The sequence below is a fragment of the Zootoca vivipara genome, chromosome 13 (assembly GCF_963506605.1).
Source record: "Zootoca vivipara chromosome 13, rZooViv1.1, whole genome shotgun sequence".
NCBI classification, from domain to species: domain Eukaryota; kingdom Metazoa; phylum Chordata; class Lepidosauria; order Squamata; family Lacertidae; genus Zootoca; species Zootoca vivipara.
In genome coordinates, this window is record NC_083288.1 from 4,020,055 (window position 1) to 4,039,094 (window position 19,040).

The following is a 19,040-nucleotide window of genomic DNA, read 5'->3' on the forward strand; positions in this document are numbered from 1 at the left end:
ATAAAGCTTCGCCTCTTCCATTTCTGCCTGCTGTGAAGTTGATAAAGGTCCAGAAATCCCACCAGGAAGAAAGCCTCTAAAAGATGGCAATGCTGAGGGAGGTATTCTCTGCATCTTCCTTACCAAGGCTGGGCGAAGGGTGGATGTAAGTGGCCATGAATCAATTAAAGCCTCTTCTGACACAGCAAGAGTTCCTGGACCTGTTTTACAGGTTTGTCTGGAGGGGAAGCAATATGAACTTGTAGCTATTGTAACTAGGACAGGGCAGGTTCGTAGTTTGTGAGACTCTGGGTTCTTCCACTTACGGAACTGACCCTCTTAGAAAGAAGTACAGAAACGAGCAGCAGGGGGACAATGGTGGAACAAGATCTATGGCTAGAATGTGCCCCGACTCAAGAAAAATGTAAGTTTGTCTTTATAAAAGTCAGGAGGGCAACAGCCTCATTCAGAAGATGGGGAAGTCCAGGAAGTGGGAAGCCGGGAAGTCAGCATTAATTACAAGCTTCTGGGCATCTAATGGAATTATTGCATTTGAAATGAAAAGGTGAAAGGCACTGATGGGGAAAAGTTGTTATAAAAAAATCAGTTGCTGGAGTGGGGGCAGATAAGGAAAATGAGTTTCTGGCACATTGAAATGGAGGGGAAAGATGTTTGGAGGTGGTCGGTTGTTTGCTGCAGAAGTCGGTTCTTTTTCCAGTAATAGCTGAGATTCAGAGCAGTGTGTGTGTGTGTGTGTGTGTGTGTGTGTGTGTGTGTGTGAGAGAGAGAGAGAGAGAGAGAGAGAGAGAGAGAGAGAGAGAGAGAGAGAGAGAGAGAAGTTACAAAAACCTTTCCACGTTATTTTATTTTATTACGGTATATACTTTAAATATTTACAGCCTACCTTTCTGCTAAGTTAAATACTTGATTGTGACCTGCATCCTGAACTCTTTGATCTGTCCTTTACGTATGTTTGTAAACACACTTTTTGGCATATTTTAAGACATGTACTTAAAACATCTTACAATCTATGTATTGGCCCTGAGCTTCCAGAGAGAGCATCAATAATTCTTAGGCAATTTTTACACATGAGTCTAAGGCACCCTTCCCCAACCTGGTGCTCTCCAGATTCCTTGTACTACATCATCATCATCATCATCATCATCATTATCCATCTGGCTGGGTTTCATCCATCTGGCCAGTCACTCTGGGCGGCTCCCAACAGAATATTAAAAACACAACAAAACTTCAAACATTAAAAACAGGGCTGCCTTCAAATGTCGGCAACATTTTCTGGCTGTGGGCTGGAGGATTCAAATGGACTACACATGCACAGACAGAAGTGATTTCCGGCATCCCAGACATGGGCAGCATGGCACTGGAAATGGCTTCTGCGCATGTCTGTTTTTACATGAGTAGAATGTGTGCTTTTATTTAAAATGCATCTCCGGGTTATTTGTGGGGCATAGGAATTCGCTCATATTTTTTTCCAAAATATAGTCCGGCCCCCCACAAGGTCTGAGGGACAGTGGGCCGGCCCCCTGCTGAAAAAGTTTGCTCACCCCTGTCATACATTGTCCGTCAGTTATCCATTTCCTAAGTACTTCCCAGTCCACCTCTCCATGGCATTCTATGCAAACCCTGAACAGCTGCATATCCTGATCTTCCACACATTTTTGTCTCAAGTCTTTCTTTATTTGATATTATCTGGAGATTTTATTGAATATTATACCCTCTAAAATATTTTCCCAAGCACTTCCACACTCTTTTTTAAACTGTGTCTCATTTTTGTTTCTTCTTTTCGCAGTCATAGATGCTAATTCTGTACATTCTTTCAAATTTTTCTGCCAGATATCCTTCATAGGTTACTCTTTTTCTTTCCATTTTTTTGCATAGACAACTCTAGCAGCAGCAGCAGCAGCAGTAGCAGCAGCAGCAGCAGCCGCCACCTTCCTTAGGAGATGGGCATATCTTGAGATAGCGTGCAAGAGACCAAACCTTGTCAAGGATGCTTGTGGTCCTAGCTTGTGCAGATCTTCTATTCCACCCAGCCCCTGCCTGCCTTGCATATATACATATCTGGGTCTTGAATTCATTAATAACTTTGTTGTTTCAATTCTTTATGCCACAACCTTGTCAGAGGCTTAACAGGCATATGTCAAGAATGCTTTGATGGTGTTTCCTGCTCGGCAGGGGGTTGGACTGGATGGCCCTTGTGGTCTCTTCCAACTCTACGATTCTATGATTCTAACCTCATTATTCTGGAAGAGCCTCCAGTTCCAATCTCTCTCTCTCTCTCTCTCTCTCTCTCTCTCTCTCTCTCTCTCTGTGGCATTTCACCAACACAAAGACTCAGGCACCTTCCATAGGTGCTGCAGCAGGTGAATGCTTGACACTAAGATCAGACTGGAAGCCAGCAACAGATAATTTTTGGATAATAATAATATTAATTTTATTTATACCCCGCCCTTCCCAGTCAAGACCAGGCTCAGGGTGGCTAACAACAAGAATATCAAAGCAAGCATAAAAGAAACAATTCAATTAAAATGCAGATTAAATACAATGTTAAAATTCAATTTTAAAATTATTTTAAAATTAGGAATCTACAAGTGCAACCTCATTTAAATATCTGTAGGATAAAGCCTTAGGGGAGGGTAACATAAATGACATTTATGTGCTTGTGCAGTTTGCAGGAAAAGCAGGAGTGTATCAACTCCTGCCAAGTTCAGTAGAGTCATATTCAGTCATTTCAGATATTGATCTTGGCACCTCTGGGTAAACAGCATTCAGAGTGAGTGAGTCACTCGTTTGGATCACTGAGGATAGAAGCAGTCTCGGCATGCATAGCTCCACCTTTTGACACTTTAGAATGGTCTACTTATTGTCATTTTAAATTGACTGTGATGCTAAAGGCACAGGAACAAAACACCTTTATTAAATATTGTCTATTTAATTGCATTTTCACTGCTTGCCTTATTCTGCATATAGGTTGCAGCACCACTTTGATTGAGCAACATTGAAATCCTTTCATTTGTTGCCTAAATGTTTAGTAGTTGATAAAATCCATTAATTGGACCCATTTCTGAAGCCTTGTGTGGGAAATGAATGTGCTTCCAATATTAATAGGTTCTATTTCTAGTAAGTCTGCCTTCCTGTCTTTTTTACAGCCGCATAAGGAGGACAAGAGGCTTTATAGGTTGATGTGATGCCTGGGACTGTTCTTTCCTAAGCAGTGACTCATTCCTTTGCATGCACTAATATTGAAAGCAAAGCAACTTTCTGTGGGCTAATCATTGCCATGAGTAAGGGAGGCAGCAGATGGATCACCCTGAGCTTGTTTGTAGCAGTGAAGGTTGCAAAATTAAGCATGTATCTTCAGCCCCAGTAATCTCAATTAGGGAAAAATTAGGACACACTCCCATATTTCAGGTCTGCTGGCTGAGGGGCTCTAGGATCTAGAGCAGTGATGGTGAACCCCCATTTGTTCTTCTCTGCTAGAGACTGTCTCAACTGGTAGCCAGAGATTGGTTTTTTAACCCTTTCCGTGCTGTTTTTTCTGGCACTTTGGCAGACTATGTCGGTGCTGCATGTTAGTTCCAGCGAAGGTATTATTCATCATTTATTTCTGTTCTCTTTCCTCCCAAAAAAGCGCAGCAGCTTTGGGGCACCCCCCCCCCAAAAAAAGCAAAGCAACTTTTGCAACCCCCCCCAAAAAAACCTCCAAAACTTTAGTTAGCAGTTCCCCCCAAAAAGCTCAACAACTCTGGGCACTTTGTGAGAAATAAGGGTTTTTTGGTTTGGTTTGGTTAAATTATTAGTTTTTGGTTTATTAAATACAGTTATATATTACAATTATACATTTTTGTTATTTAAACTATAAATATCGCAAAATTATGGGTTTTTTCTTGAAGTGACACACCACCCGAAATATGCTCAGTTTTTGGCGAATTTTGACACACCAAGCTCAAAAGGTTGCCCATCACTAATCTAGAAGCTGGTGGAGCTTGAGCTTGAGTTATTGCCCCTGCATGATATAGATGCATGAGCAATTCCCCTCATATGCCAGCAGAACCTTCAGGTGGCAGAGGCCTCGTGGCTGTGAAGCAGGGCAGCATGCTCTTGTTATGAGAAAAAAACTGCTCCTTTTCCCTTATGGGGTACCCAAGAGCCTATATAGAGTCCTTTTGTAGGTTCTCTATTGGTAGGCGAAAATAACAGAGACCAACCAGAGAATACTGAGAAGCAAAGCAGCTAGTAAGCCTGATCTAGATTAACTGTTGCAACAGGGTTCTCCCCCACATGCAGGGGCCGCAGTTTGGGGATGCCTGATCTAGATCAAGGGAAGTAATAGTACCACTGTATTCTGCTCTGGTCAGACCTCACCAGGAGTACTCTGTCCAGGTCTGGGCACCACAGTTCAAGAAGGATACTGACAAGCTGGAACGTGTCCAGAGGAGGGCAACCAAAATGGTCAAAGGCCTGGAAACGATGCCTTATGAGGAATGTCTTAGGGAGCTGCGGATGTTTAACCTGGAGAAGAGAAGGTTAAGGGGTGATATGATAGCCATGTTCAGGCTCGCTAGAGAGGTTAAAAGCAACAAAAAGGGCTTTTATGGGTATGTCCGTAGCAAAAGGAAAAACAAGGAAACAGTGGGGTCACTCAGAGGAGAAGATGGTGAAATGCAAACAGGGGACAGAGAAAGGGCAGAACTCCTCAATGCCTTCTTTGCCTCAGTCTTCTCCAAGAAAGAAAACAACGCCCAACCTGAAGAATATGGAGCAGATGATTCAGCCCGGGAAACACAGCCCAGAATAAGTAAGGAGGTAGTACAAGAATACTTGGCTAGTTTAGATGTATTCAAGTCTCCAGGGCCAGATGAACTACATCCAAGAGTATTAAAAGAACTGGCAGAGGTGATTTCAGAACCACTGGCAATAATCTTTGAAAATTCCTGGAGAACAGGCGAAGTTCCAGCAGACTGGAGGAGGGCAAATGTTGTCCCTATTTTCAAAAAGGGGAAAAGAGAGGACCCAAACAATTACCGCCCAGTCAGCCTGACATCAATACCAGGAAAGATTCTAGAGCAGATCATTAAGCAAACAGTCTGTGAGCACCTAGAAAGAAACTCTGTGATCACTAAAAGTCAGCATGGGTTCCTGAAAAATAAGTCATGTCAGACTAATCTGATCTCATTTTTTGACAGAATTACAAGCCTGGTAGATGAAGGGAACGCTGTGGATGTAGCCTATCTTGATTTCAGCAAGGCCTTTGACAAGGTGCCCCATGATATTCTTGTAAAGAAGCTGGTAAAATGTGGGCTAGACAATGCTACCATTCAGTGGATTTGTAACTGGCTTACTGACCGAACCCAAAGGGTGCTCATCAATGGCTCCTCCTCATCCTGGAGAGTAGTGACTAGTGGGGTGCCACAGGGTTCTGTCTTGGGCCCAGTCTTGTTCAACATCTTTATCAATGACTTGGATGATGGGCTTGAGGGCATCCTGAGCAAGTTTGCAGATGACACCAAATTGGGAGGGGTGGCTAACACCCCAGAGGACAGGATCACACTTCAGAATGACCTTAACAGATTAGACAACTGGGCCAAAGCAAACAAGATGAATTTTAACAAGGAGAAATGTAAAGTACTACACTTGGGCAAAAAAAATGAAAGGCACAAATACAGGATGGGAGACACCTGGCTTGAGAGCAGTACATGTGAAAAGGATCTAGGAGTCTTGGTAGACCACAAACTTGACATGAGTCAGCAGTGTGATGCAGCAGCTAAAAAAGCCAATGCAATTCTGGGCTGCATCAATAGGAGTATAGCATCTAGATCAAGGGAAGTAATAGTACCACTGTATTCTGCTCTGGTCAGACCTCACCTGGAGTACTGTGTCCAGTTCTGGGCACCACAGTTCAAGAAGGATACTGATAAGCTGGAACGTGTCCAGAAGAGGGCAACCAAAATGGTCAAAGGCCTGGAAACGATGCCTTATGAGGAACGGCTTAGGGAGCTGGGTATGTTTAGCCTGGAGAAGAGAAGGTTAAGGGGTGATATGATAACCATGTTCAAATATATAAAAGGATGTCATATAGAGGAGGGAGAAAGGTTGTTTTCTGCTGCTCCAGAGAAGCGGACACGGAGCAATGGATTCAAACTTCAAGAAAGAAGATTCCACCTAAACATTAGGAAGAACTTCATGACAGTAAGAGCTGTTCGGCAGTGGAATTTGCTGCCAAGGAGTGTGGTGGAGTCTCCTTCTTTGGAGGTCTTTAAGCAGAGGCTTGACAGCCATCTGTCAGGAATGCTTTGATGGTGTTTCCTGCTTGGCAGGGGGTTGGACTGGATGGCCCTTGTGGTCTCTTCCAACTCTATGATTCTATGATTCTATGAAATATATAAAAGGATGTCATATAGAGGAGGGAGAAAGGTTGTTTTCTGCTGTTCCAGAGAAGCGGACACGGAGCAATGGATTCAAGCTACAAGAAAGACGATTCCACCTAAACATTAGGAAGAACTTCCTGACAGTAAGAGCTGTTCGGCAGTGGAATTTGCTACCAAGGAGGGTGGTGGAGTCTCCTTCTTTGGAGGTCTTTAAGCAGAGGCTTGACAGCCATCTGTCAGGAATGCTTTGATGGTGTTTCCTGCTTGGCAGGGGGTTGGACTGGATGGCCCTTGTGGTCTCTTCCAACTCTTTGATTCTATGATTCTATTCTAAGATGTAATTCTACAACCATCTACAATCTATCAGAGAATGTTTTAGGCTGGAATTTTTAACCTAGAGTCAACATGCACAAAACTGGTATTTCCAGAAAAGGGAATGAGCAACAAGACAAGACAGAGTTCAAAGCACTCGTATATGCAGGGTTTTGTGTTTTTAAAAAACAAAAATAGAGTGGGCAGCATTCAGATTGAATTAACTATTATTCGGTTATATCTTTAGAGGGGAGAGGAGATGGGGAAGAGCAAGCAAGATGGAGCAGCATAGGTGTGCTATTAGAAGGCAAAAGTGAGGGGGTGACTAATGACTCAGATAAAGATAGGAGCGTATTATAAGATAGGAAGACATATAAGATTAATGAAAAGGTGACAAAATATAAATAGCACCTTGTTTGTAGGCAACTCATCAAAAGCCTTGGGGAATTAGAGTGGCGAGGAAGGAAACAGAATTCGAGACTGAAGGGTGAATGTTTCTTCTTCCAAGACACAGTGGGAGTCTTTTTCAAGGGGTCTACTACCTTATGAACCAAGAGACCAACTTTTGCACCAGTGCACCGGGCTCACGGGGTGCTGTTCACTATGATTTCATAGAATCATAGAATCATAGAGTTGGAAGAGACCACAAGGGCCATCCAGTCCAACCCCCTGCCAAGCAGGAAACACCATCAAAGCATTCTTGACATATGGCTGTCAAGCCTCTGCTTGTTGTTGTTGTTTAGTCGTTTAGTCGTGTCCGACTCTTTGTGACCCCATGGACCATAGCACGCCAGGCACTCCTGTCTTGCACTGCCTCCCGCAGTTTGGTCAAACTCATGTTCGTAGCTTCGAGAACACTGTCCAACCATCTTGTCCTCTGACGTCTCCTTCTCCTAGTGCCCTCAATCTTTCCCAACATCAGGGTCTTTCCCAAGGATTCTTCTCTTCTCATGAGGTGGCCAAAGTATTGGAGCCTCAGCTTCACGATCTGTCCTTCCAGGGAGCACTCAGGGCTGATTTCCTTAAGAATGGATAGGTTTGATCTTCTTGCAGTCCATGGGACTCTCAAGAGTCTCCTCCAGCACCATAATTCAAAAGCATCAATTCTTCGGCGATCAGCCTTCTTTATGGTCCAGCTCTCACTTCCATACATCACTACCAGGAAAACCATAGCTTTAACTATACGGACCTTTGTCGGCAAGGTGATGTCTCTTCTTTTTAAGATGCTGTCTAGGTTTGTCATTGCTTTTCTCCCAAGAAGCAGGCATCTTTTAATTTCGTGAGTGCTGTCACCATCTGCAGTGATCAAGGAGCCCAAGAAAGTAAAATCTCTCACTGCCTCCATTTCTTCCCCTTCCATTTGCCAGGAGGTGATGGGACCAGTGGCCATGATCTTGGTTTTTTTGATGTTGAGCTTCAGACCATATTTTGCGCTCTCCTCTTTCACCCTCATTAAAAGGTTCTTTAATTCCTCCTCGCTTAAAGACCTCCAAAGAAGGAGACTCCACCACACTCCTTGGTAGCAAATTCCACTGCCGAACAGCTCTTACTGTCAGGAAGTTCTTCCTAATTTGTGATGGCCTTAGCAGTTTATTACCTAGGAACATCCATGAGAAAGGCAGTGATGGAGAAATGCAGGCCCAGTTAACCTCTTTTGATTCTTCCTAACCAAATCTAGTTGGGATTATTCTTAAAGGCTTGGTCATTCAAGGAAGGTCTTCACTAACAAAGGAAGGGAAGGGCATCTACAGTTCCAGTAGGATTTTTCATATCCTGACATGAGTGGTGGTGGTTATAAAAGGGTGTGGAAAGTTGCAAAAGGGATTGATGTATACCTTTAGGGTGTGATTTTCTAATCTGAATGAATGCTGATTCATTTGTCTGCTTTCCTATGCAGTGTTCTTTACTTCTCTGAGGGTTCTCCAAAGCCCATAAATAGAAGTGCAGTGGGGTTTGATTAGACTGGAGCCAGATAGGTGTTTACTCAAAGTGAAATGAGCCACTTTGGAGAGATCTCTTGAAGCTTAAGGCCTACTTTGAAGATTGAGAGGGACAGAGTCACTTCCTGTAGATGGTATCTGAGGCATAAAGGGCCCCTGACCATCAGGTCCAGTCGTGTCCGACACTGGGGTTGCGACGCTCATCTCGATCTATAGGCCGAGGGAGCCGGCGTTTGTCCGCAGACAGCTTCCGGGTCATGTGGCCAGCATGACAAAGCTGCTTCTGGCAAACCAGAGTAGCACACGGAAACGCCGTTTACCTTCCCGCTGGAGCGGTCCCTATTTATCTACTTGCACTTTGATGTGCTTTCGAACTGCTAGGTGGGCAGGAGCTGGGACCGAGCAACGGGAGCTCACCCCGTTGCAGGGATTCGAACCGCCGACCTTCTGATCAGCAAGCCCTAGACTCTGTGGTTTAACCCACAGCGCCACCTGGGTCCCTATCTGAGGCATAGTCATTTTAAATTAAGAAAGGTTTTCCCCTCAAGGGAACTTCTATGCAGGGGAGAGGAGGGTGTCTGGTGATGTGATTGAGCTTCTAACCAGGATTGACTTTACCAGGACTCGCCAATCATTGATTGGGGTAGAGCGAATAAAGTACTAATATATCATAACTTGTTCCAGTGTGTTCTGTGCTATTTTGCAAGTTCTTTCTCCTAGGAACAGCAACATATAAACCACATGTGTCAATGTTGTTACTGCTTTCACTTGGGCGCTCTAAACCTTTTCTTATTCTAATACAGCCCAAACCTAACAAATAATCTATTCTGAAAACCCTCCTGTGAAACAAAAAAGGATCCCTTATTTGAGTCCATTGCTGCCCCCTTGCGCTTCAAGCCCTATTTGCGCCAGTGACTTTGATAGGTGTGTTTGTGGATAATAGTGTATGTTTTAAAGTAAGGTAGTGGTTTTTTCTTGATTTTACTGTTTTAACGGCTTTGAGGGTTCTTTTTTCTTTTTCTTTTTTCTAAAAATCAAGCCGTATATGTGGCAATGGCCACCAATTTGAGTGACTCTAAAAGAGGATCAGACAAGCCCATGGAGGATATCATGGGCCCTGATGGCTATGTTCTGTTTTTACTGTAGGATGTAGGATAAGGTGTAGGATAAGGTGTACCATGGGGTGCTGTTGTGCTCATTTCCTGTGTGTGGTCGTCCCATAAGCATCTGGTTTACCACTGTGAGAACAAGATGCTGGACTAGATTTATAGAAGGTTTTTTTTTCCCCTTGCTCTTTCTTACTTTACTAACTCTGTGCTACAAAGACGTCTGCAAGTGTGACATGAAGGCTGGCAACCCCGCTGTGTGGGAATTCCCTTGCAGGCAACTGCAGTGCCTGGAGACAGACAGTCAGGTAATGCGTCCATAGCAGTGAGCAGAGGAGGAATACCCACAGAGTGGAGTGCAGAGGGAAGAAAGGTCATGGTGCATTTGCATCAGCAACAACCGGACGCCTTCCTCTGCCCCAGCTGCAACAAAACATGTCTTTCCTGCATCGGTCTCTACAGCCACAGCAGGCAATCTTCCAACAGTTGAACTTCACCCACAAAGGCACACTCCTCCATTGTCTCCCGAGAGAGACGGATGCCAACTCACCGAGCTATGTGTAATTTCTGAGCCTGCAGTTGATTTAAACATTAGCCACTTCACACCAGCTATCTAGGCCAGCATCCTATTCTCACAGTAGCCAACCAGATTCCTTTTTTTTCTTTTTTTTAAAATTATTTTTGCATCTTCTAATTTACATAAACAAATGAATACATATACATAAACATATAATCCCTTCTGACTTCCCTCCCCACCATTGTGGATCTTAATGAAATGATTTCCCCCTCTGCATCTTTATCATAACTCTATTTTTATAAATCCTTTGTCAATCCATAGTTTGAATTTTTACTACAAGTTTTCTGTCAACCCTACCAATGTATGTAGTTGTTTATATCAGCAATGAAGAGAATAAATAAAGAACATGTTGAGTATGTTTGCTACCCATAATTCAGCTAGGACTTGGGATAAGGTGCACATTTCACTAGCTACTTGTCATTTGTTTGGGTGCATATTCCTGAAAAGCTGATTGTGTGGCTATTCCTTTTGACACACTTTGACATACCTAGAACATATGTAACATATGTTTTTGCTCCAGTCTGCAGGGTGGGGTGGGGGGTATGAACACTGCTGATCTTTAGACAGGCATATAAAATCCATTCATGTAGACTATGGATTGTAGAACTCAGGCGACTGCCTAAAACTGTCTGTTGCAAATCGCCAGAGTCCCAGAGGCACTTGATGGGCAGGAAATGCTGCCTCCTTGCTTCAGTCAGGCTTATAAATCAGTGCAGGCAGAAATGGATTCACTCCATGCTATTTGTAGCTGTAGCAGATGTGGCCACTTTGCTATTAGAAATGAATCAGCTAGATGCTGGACATCAAGTGCTGGTTGAATAGAAAATATTTTTCTGCACATAACATATGATGGTTGATGGTAGCACTTAAACTGGCTAACTATTTTTTCAGACTCTTTGCCCTTACTGGAAATGATGAAATGCTGATGATGCAACGCATCTCAAGTGGACCCAGCAGGCTAGTTCTCTTGCAGTCTTTGGCAGGCCCAGCCCATCTTAAAGGTGAAATACAGGAAGCTCTTAAGGAAATAAAGTGGGAAAGAGTTTCTCATGCTGGCATCGCATGAATGACAAAAGGTTTCTCCACTCCTTAAAGGGACTACTTGGGGGCTTGAATCTGAAACTCAATGACCATCCAAGTAACCTACTTGGAAGGTTATTTATTTTATTAAAGAATTCTGATACCTTGGCAGGAATACTGTAGAGAACTCTGGTTTAGGAGGCAGAGCACGGTGCATACAAGTGGTGCCAGCTTGCTATAGCCCTTTTGGTATGAAAGAATCCCAACAAATGCTCTTCAAATACACTGCCTTTTTTGCAATTTAAACTGAATGGGTTGTAAGAGTGAACCAGTGCACCTTGCTGAATTTTATACACACTCAGTTCTGAAATGATACACTCTGTGGAGCAGGTTAACTGTTTCAAACATCTGGGCCAGGTAATCCGATCAAACAGGTCCTTTTTGGCACATAAAGATTATATAGCTGGAAACGCATCTAAAGCAGCTGTGCTGATTAGATCCTTATATGCCAAGAAACAGGCACAAACAGTGAAAGTGGCTTTGAGACTTTTCCAAATGAAAGTCCTCCCACTAATTTTGGTGGGCATTGTTTTGGGTTCACGCAGGGATTTTTTAAGACTGGAATCTAGCCAATCACAATTTCTTAGAGCCATCCTCAGGATCCCCCCTTCCGTAGCAGATGCGGTCATGAGATTAGAGGCTGGCTGCCAAGCCCTTCGGTACATGGCCCTGAAAGCAAAGCTTTGGCTATGGCTTAAGCTATGCTTTAAACCAGTGGGTTTGGCCCCCTTGATATTGAGGGATGATTTTCAGTCATCGTGGGAAAGGGAGGTCTTAGATGAAGTACAGACTTGCGGGCTGTCACATCTTTACTTGGAGTCTATCTATGACATTCAGTCAAGCTAGAGCTGTGATCTCTCAGAGATTGGGCCATATTGCTAGACAAGAGGACATAGCCCTCGTGAAACCAGGGATGTTCCTGGGGGAGCAGATCTATCAGGTTACACCAGCTCCTTATCTCGCAGAAATCCACTATGTGGAATACCGTAGACTCCTCACTGTGGCCAGATTGAACAGGGGAGTTCCATACGACCAGAGAACTTGCCATTGTGCCTTGGGAGAGGCACCGAACATATCCTCCTGAGTTGCCCTTTCTATGTAGATTTATCTCTTATCTCATAGCCCCATGCCTATCTCAGCTCAGCTCTCTATCCAGAGAAAGACAGGTTGTATATTTGTTGAATAATCCCACTGGGAAAATAGCTGTCTTGGTGGCCAAATTTCCCTTCCTAGCTCTCAAGCGCCGTAAGATTAAAATCGACTGCATTGATGTGGGTTTATCTGTATAGCTTTTATTAGTGCTGCCCATGTTTTATTTTAGAGGTTTTTTAGATGTCTTGGTTGTTTTAATCTTGTACTGAGAAATGTATCTTTTCTGACTGATGGTCGAATAAAGAATAATGATGATGAAATGATACACTTGATTTTGGGATGCAGAGGGTAGTTAATGCTGTAGCTATACATGGGCCATAGCTGCAATTAAGATGATTTAGGCCTCTCTTCTGAAGCTGTGAAGCTGCTGACTTGACAGATTACTGGAGTTGGCAGTGTTTTCCTTGTTGTTGTTGTTTGTTGTTGTTTAGTCGTTTAGTCGTGTCCGACTCTTCGTGACCCCATGGACCATAGCACGCCAGGCACTCCTGTCTTCCACTGCCTCCCGCAGTTTGGTCAAACTCATGTTCGTAGCTTTGAGAACACTGTCCAAACATCTCATCCTCTGTCGTCCCCTTCTCCTAGTGCCCTCCATCATTCCCAACATCAGGGTCTTTTCCAGGGAGTCTTCTCTTCTCATGAGGTGGCCAAAGCATTGGAGCCTCAGCTTCATGATCTGTCCTTCCAGTGAGCACTCAGGGCTGATTTCCTTCAGAATGGATAGGTTTGATCTTCTTGCAGTCCATGGGACTCTCAAGAGTCTCCTCCAGCACCATAATTCAAAAGCATCAATTCTTCGGCGATCAGCCTTCTTTATGGTCCAGCTCTCACTTCCATACATCACTACTGGGAAAACCATAGCTTTAACTATACGGACCTTTGTAGGCAAGGTGATGTCTCTGCTTTTTAAGATGCTGTCTAGGTTTGTCATTGCTTTTCTCCCCTTCATGGATCAATGCCTTGTCGTGGCGAAGGCGCTTGAATAACTCAGAGAAGCTATGAGCTATGCCATGCAGGGCCACCCAAGATGGACAGGTCATAGTGGAGAGTTTTGACTAAACGTGATCCACCTGGAGAAGGAACTGGCAAGCCACTCCAGTATCCCTGCCAAGAAAACTCCATGGACAAAGACAACAGGCATATAAAAGTTTTCCTTGTAAATGAAGGCATTTTCAGCTAATACCGCCTCTGGTGAGTCAGGCCCTTGGTGAGTGGTTTTATCCATTTCCATTCTGAGCTACAGAGCCCTGTGTTTGCAAGGAAGTGAATCTTTGGTAAAGAGTCCAGTAGAAAATGAAAACTGTGTTTGCAGGATAGGGGGTGTGGCATTTTGGCAAATTGTTAACTACAGAATTGACTCTGGGCAGTTTCCCAATTAGAGAAGGCAAGCAGGGAGGTACAGACATGATGATCATTTGCTATCACAGACTGAGCCCTAGACTACATGGGAAATAAAGCAGCACAAAAGACTCTCCACATCTGACCCATGAAAATAGGGGCAGACTTATACCAAGGATTACTGCCCTCTTCCCACTATGACATGTTGCAGAAGGCTCTACTTTGCCTATTGCATGCTTAATTTATTTATACTGCAATAGCCTGTTCTTTACTGTTTAAAAAGCAGAATACAATGGCAATTGTTGCTAAAGATATACAGAAAAACACAATAGGTATGCAGTATGCAGTAAACAATAGGCAGTATGCAAACACCTCACCAGCCACAATGTGTGAAATGGCAGGCTGTGCCATGCTGCTCTAAAAGTCCACACACATGTACCTGTATTCATATGCCACAACACACTCAGCTGCCATTCAGACTGCGACCAACACTATACACACTTAACTGGGAGGAAATCTACAGAACTTAATGGGACTTACCTCTGCTCTGAGTAGACATGTATATGCTTGCACAGTCATCTTCTAGAGAACCCGGGCAGGAAGCTGAACGCTGAAGATAACTCTCGTAAACTTTGTTAGCTAAATTTTAATAAGGCACACCCAAAGGTAAAAAGAAGGGCAGTTATTTACTAGAGATAGGTACCAGGAAATAGGGGCAGTTGCAGCATATAACTTGCTTGAACTTCTGCAGTGACTGTTTGTCTTCAAATGCCTTGCTGCCTGGTGTAGAGTCTATACACAGAGCTATGCCGCCTGTTTTTACAGGACTGGCAAGACCCCTGTCTGAAACTCTGGAGAGCCACTGTCAGTCAGAGCAGGCAATAGTGAGCAAGAATGGAGTCCCTCTGTATAAGGCAGCTTCCTGTTAGAAGAGAATGAATCTTTATTTGTGTCAGCCATTGGCCATAGCATTAAAACAACAATAAGATATTCAAAGAATAGAAATAAAAAGTCAATTACTGTATGTAAAATACATTTTAGGGTTTTGACTCAACAGTCAAATAGTGGATCTTAATCTCATTGCCCCAGCTAAAAACCCTGCAACCTTTGCTGCACCCTGCTCAGGGCCAGCCCTACGGCCAGGCTGGGTGGTGAAGGGGCCAGGGTGCCCGGGGGGGCGCCGCGGTGTGGCGCCTGTGGCAACCTCGCTGCGCACTGCGCCCCCCCGCCAGACACGTGGAGAAACAGGGCGGGGGGCACTGGAGGGATCGTCGCACCACGGCACCCCGGCGCCCGATATGCTTAAGACGGCCCTGCCCCTGCTCATCTTGATCTGCCAAGAGAAAGGACAGTGTGGCAGTGGTTGGGCGACTCAGAATAAAAGAGGGGTGATAACCTCATTCCTCAAGTCTTTATAAAGAGTGCAAGTCAGAAGGACATGTTAGGAGAGAGAAAGTTGAGAGAGGAATAAATGCCAATTCTGTATCCTCTGTGGCTTGATTGGTGTGGAGACCTTATGTGGTCTGAACTACAGCAAGATGTAAAATGGAGTACTGAGGTCACAGCAAATGCTTATGCAGGCTCTACAGTGTGCTGTGTGCTAAACACAACTGCTGGTAGTGGCTTTTACTCAGACTTTACAAATAGCAATGACTTGTCAGTAGGCAACCCTGAATCCTGCAAACAATGAATCTAAATCTGCAGTGGCCCTTTTGACAACTGAATTTGACCCAGGAAAAACATTCATCTGGCATTTGCAGACCTTCCAAATATTTTCCATTTTATTTTTGAATCCCTATCATAAAGCATTGCTTTACTACATTTCAAATTATCATTAGCTAGCATTAGTATGATATTAGAACAGCACCAATTGCCCATTAATTGCTGGCCATATAAATCCCATACCTTTGGTCAAAAAGTCAGTATTTGGACAGGGATATTCTGATTATATTGAGTATTCTATATCACAAAGTGATTCCAACTTTCAAAAACAGTTCTAACCCATGTACACCCCTCTAGAAATCTTGGCCAAGAGAACTATATAGCACTCCTAACCAGCCACAACAACAGACTGGGGGGGGGGGGCTAGGAAGGTGGGAGAAGTCTCCACTTATCTCCTTGGCTCGGGGGTCACATAGCTCTAGACCCTCCAACTTTTCTCAGAACATTCTGGAATCAAATCAGAAACCAGGATGGCTTCTGTAAAACCAGGACTGTCCCTGGAAAATAGGGACACTACTTGGAGGGTCTGTTAAATGGTGTTTCCTGCTTGGCAGGGGGTTGGACTGGATGGCCCTTGTGGTCTCTTCCAACTCTATGATTCTATGAAATGCCTCAGTTCTTTAGACTCTTTTCCTGAGAAAGTAAGTTCAGGCACAGAGTCAGAGGCTAAGAATTCATGCAGCATCTCTGCAGTCCCCTTTTCCACCCTTCATAACACCCTTGACCTCTTTGTCATGCTAAGGTCCAACTGCTTTCCAAGGTGGCCTCCTGCTGCTATTAATGTCTTTAAATTATTTTTTATTGTTGCACTTAACAGGTTTAGCACACATGCTCCTCAAAGTTGAAGGGTTTTCTCTCTTTTTTTGCATCCTTTATTTTCTGCTTGCATTTCTTTTGGCCAAAGTGTGTGTTCCTTTGCATTCTCTTCATTTGAACAAGACTTCCATTTTCTAAAGGAAGTCTTCTTCCCTTTAAGAGCTATCTCGATTCTGCTTGTTAACCACACTGGAACCCTCTTGGATTTTATGATCCTGTTCCTGATCTAATGAGCTTCTTATTCTTTGTATCTTTGGAGAAATTTGACCCTCGTTACTTTAAATTTCAACTTCCTTTTTACTAATCTCAACATTTTGCAGATGTTTTATCTTTTATAGTTCAATGTGTTGAACTTCCTTGGTTCGGATGTTGAATTTGATAGCATTGTGGTTTCTCTTTCAAATTGGTTTAATTTTCCTTGTCTAGCTTCCCCCCCTGCTAGCAGTTGGGGGGGCCTCATTAAAAAAAACCCTCAATGGGATATTGTGGGGGGGAGCCCAAGGGCCCCCAAAATGTGATAATGTGGTCCCGTGAATGTGACTGTTAAAAGGGAACTTATAGTAGCCTATCACTTCAAGAAACTGCTGAGAATGCCTTTTCCTTTGCAAGCAACCGCCCCTCATGGGGCAGAGAGAACTCTTATTGCAAGAACACAAGCAGATATAAATGAGGGTTCACAGCACTCAGTACAAAGCACAATAGCTCTTGCAACAAAATGTATCTATGCGAAGGCCATGCAGGCACAGTAGATGTTGGCTGTATCGGAATTAAAACTATGCAAGCGATCTGTATGCAAGTATGCTTATGCTAGAAGCACAGGCGCGCTAAAATGAAATGTATCTAAATGAACTTCAGCCAGCAGCAGCTTGTTTTGCTTCTTTGAAAGTGGTATCAGAAGGGTTTCTGTGAATGGGATTGGAGGAAATTGTAATGCTTTATGTGAGAAACCTATAAAGAAACCCCCCCCCCCTGCATTTGGAAGGGGTTCAGCCTTTGTGGGGCGATTTCACTGAAACACTTTATTGCAGTTAATAAACTTTTGTACTCTTTCTTCAACCCTACTCATGAGTAGTTAATGGCAAAAGTGAGAATAGCAGATTTGTCCTGCTTCAATATGACCCAGCTTGCTGGGATCTACCAGATTCCAGTCAGGGCAGTCTCGAGCAGGTCGTGCACCCTGGAGCTGAGGGGTGGAGATTGCTCTGGCGCCCCTGCCCTTGCAGGGTGCAGCATGGTTTCCGCGCGGCTTTGCCGCGCGCCGCCCTGCTTACTGCCCTGGCGCCCTGGCGCACCGGGCCACCGGGGATCTACCTAGAGCCGGCCCTGATTCCAGTCAGCAGAAATTTTACAGGGCAATTTAGGTAAATTTAGTCCCCTGGGAATGGTAAATTTTGTCAGAGAGGAAAGTGGGATTAAGGATTAAGGTACTGATGTGGGCAGTTGCAGCCCTGGGAAAGCAAAGGTCTGGTTCCTTATAATATCTGCCTGAATGTGCACTCTAGTTTTGAAATTTGTGGTAGCTTTTAACTAGTTTTAAATTGAACTAAACAGTGAACTTTCAACTAGGAATAAGGCCTACACTGGCACTTTTCTTCGTACAGTGGTACATCGGGTCGAGTACCCAATCCATTCCGGGGTGTTGTTCGCACCCCAAAAAGTACTCAACCCGAGCGGTGCTTTAGTGCATGTGCGAAGCGCTGATAGAGCTCTTCTGCGCATGTGCGAAGTGCGCAGAACGCATCTGCGCATACGCACGTGGCGGAACCCGGAAGTAAACACTTCCGGGTCCGCCAAGTACGCAACCCGAAAGTACGCAACCCGCAACGTACAGAACCCGAGGTATGACTGTATGGTGCACTTAGTGAAAACCAAGGGCTCACCCACACTTCCTTTTGTGCCGCGTTTCCATACCCTCCAACATTCCTCAGATGAAAATAGAGACATTTCTCACTCTCCCCAACTGACCCTCCTTGACCCCCCATTTTTGACACACACCCCGAATTTCCTATCAGTAGAAGGGTGAATGCCATGACCCCTTACCAATGGGACACAGCAAACACACACATCCTCCACACTCCTGAGAAAACCCTTTAATCATGCCCCCCCCCCCGGTACATTTACGGAAAGAAAATCACAAAGCAATAAGAAATTTTTAGAAAGGGGCTAGATTAGACATGAATGCACAAAGCATTTTTAAAGTCAATATTCCTTGCACTCCACTCTGCCCTGCTCCCCCTTTCAATCTGCCCAGGGTGGCTCTATTGCAATGCTATCTTGTCTAATGGTTAGAGCACGGAGCAGGCAAGAGGTTATTTTGGATCATACGGTAGCAGATGGGGGACTTAGCAGACTGTTAGGTGGAGAAGAAAGTAGTTTACTGATTGACAAGTGTTACCAATAAGGCAGAATAATACTACAAAACAGGATCTAATCACTAGTATAAAATACAAAGCTCTACAATAAGCAAAGACCTACAATAAGTGAAGACTTAACACTAAGTAACATGTAATCAGCAAGATAAGCAAGGTAGTTAGAATTTACAGAATGAAACTCAGTAGTTCGCCCCTTTAGCGAGTCTTCACTTAATGCCAATTAAAACCCAATTATTAGGCATAGGTGCCAAGTTCCGGAT

At 44.0% G+C, this 19,040-nt stretch overlaps 1 protein-coding gene across 1 annotated transcript in view; it reads left to right on the top strand.

Moving 5' to 3' along the window:
• Positions 1-262: 262 nt before the first annotated feature.
• Positions 263-19,040, top strand: part of PTPN3 (protein tyrosine phosphatase non-receptor type 3) — an 82,165-nt gene continuing 63,387 nt past the window's right edge. Inside the window, exon 1 of the mRNA XM_035134340.2 lies at positions 263-403. Coding sequence (XP_034990231.1) covers positions 355-403 — 49 coding nt within the window. The 5' untranslated portion in view covers positions 263-354. The remainder of the gene's footprint in view (positions 404-19,040) is intronic.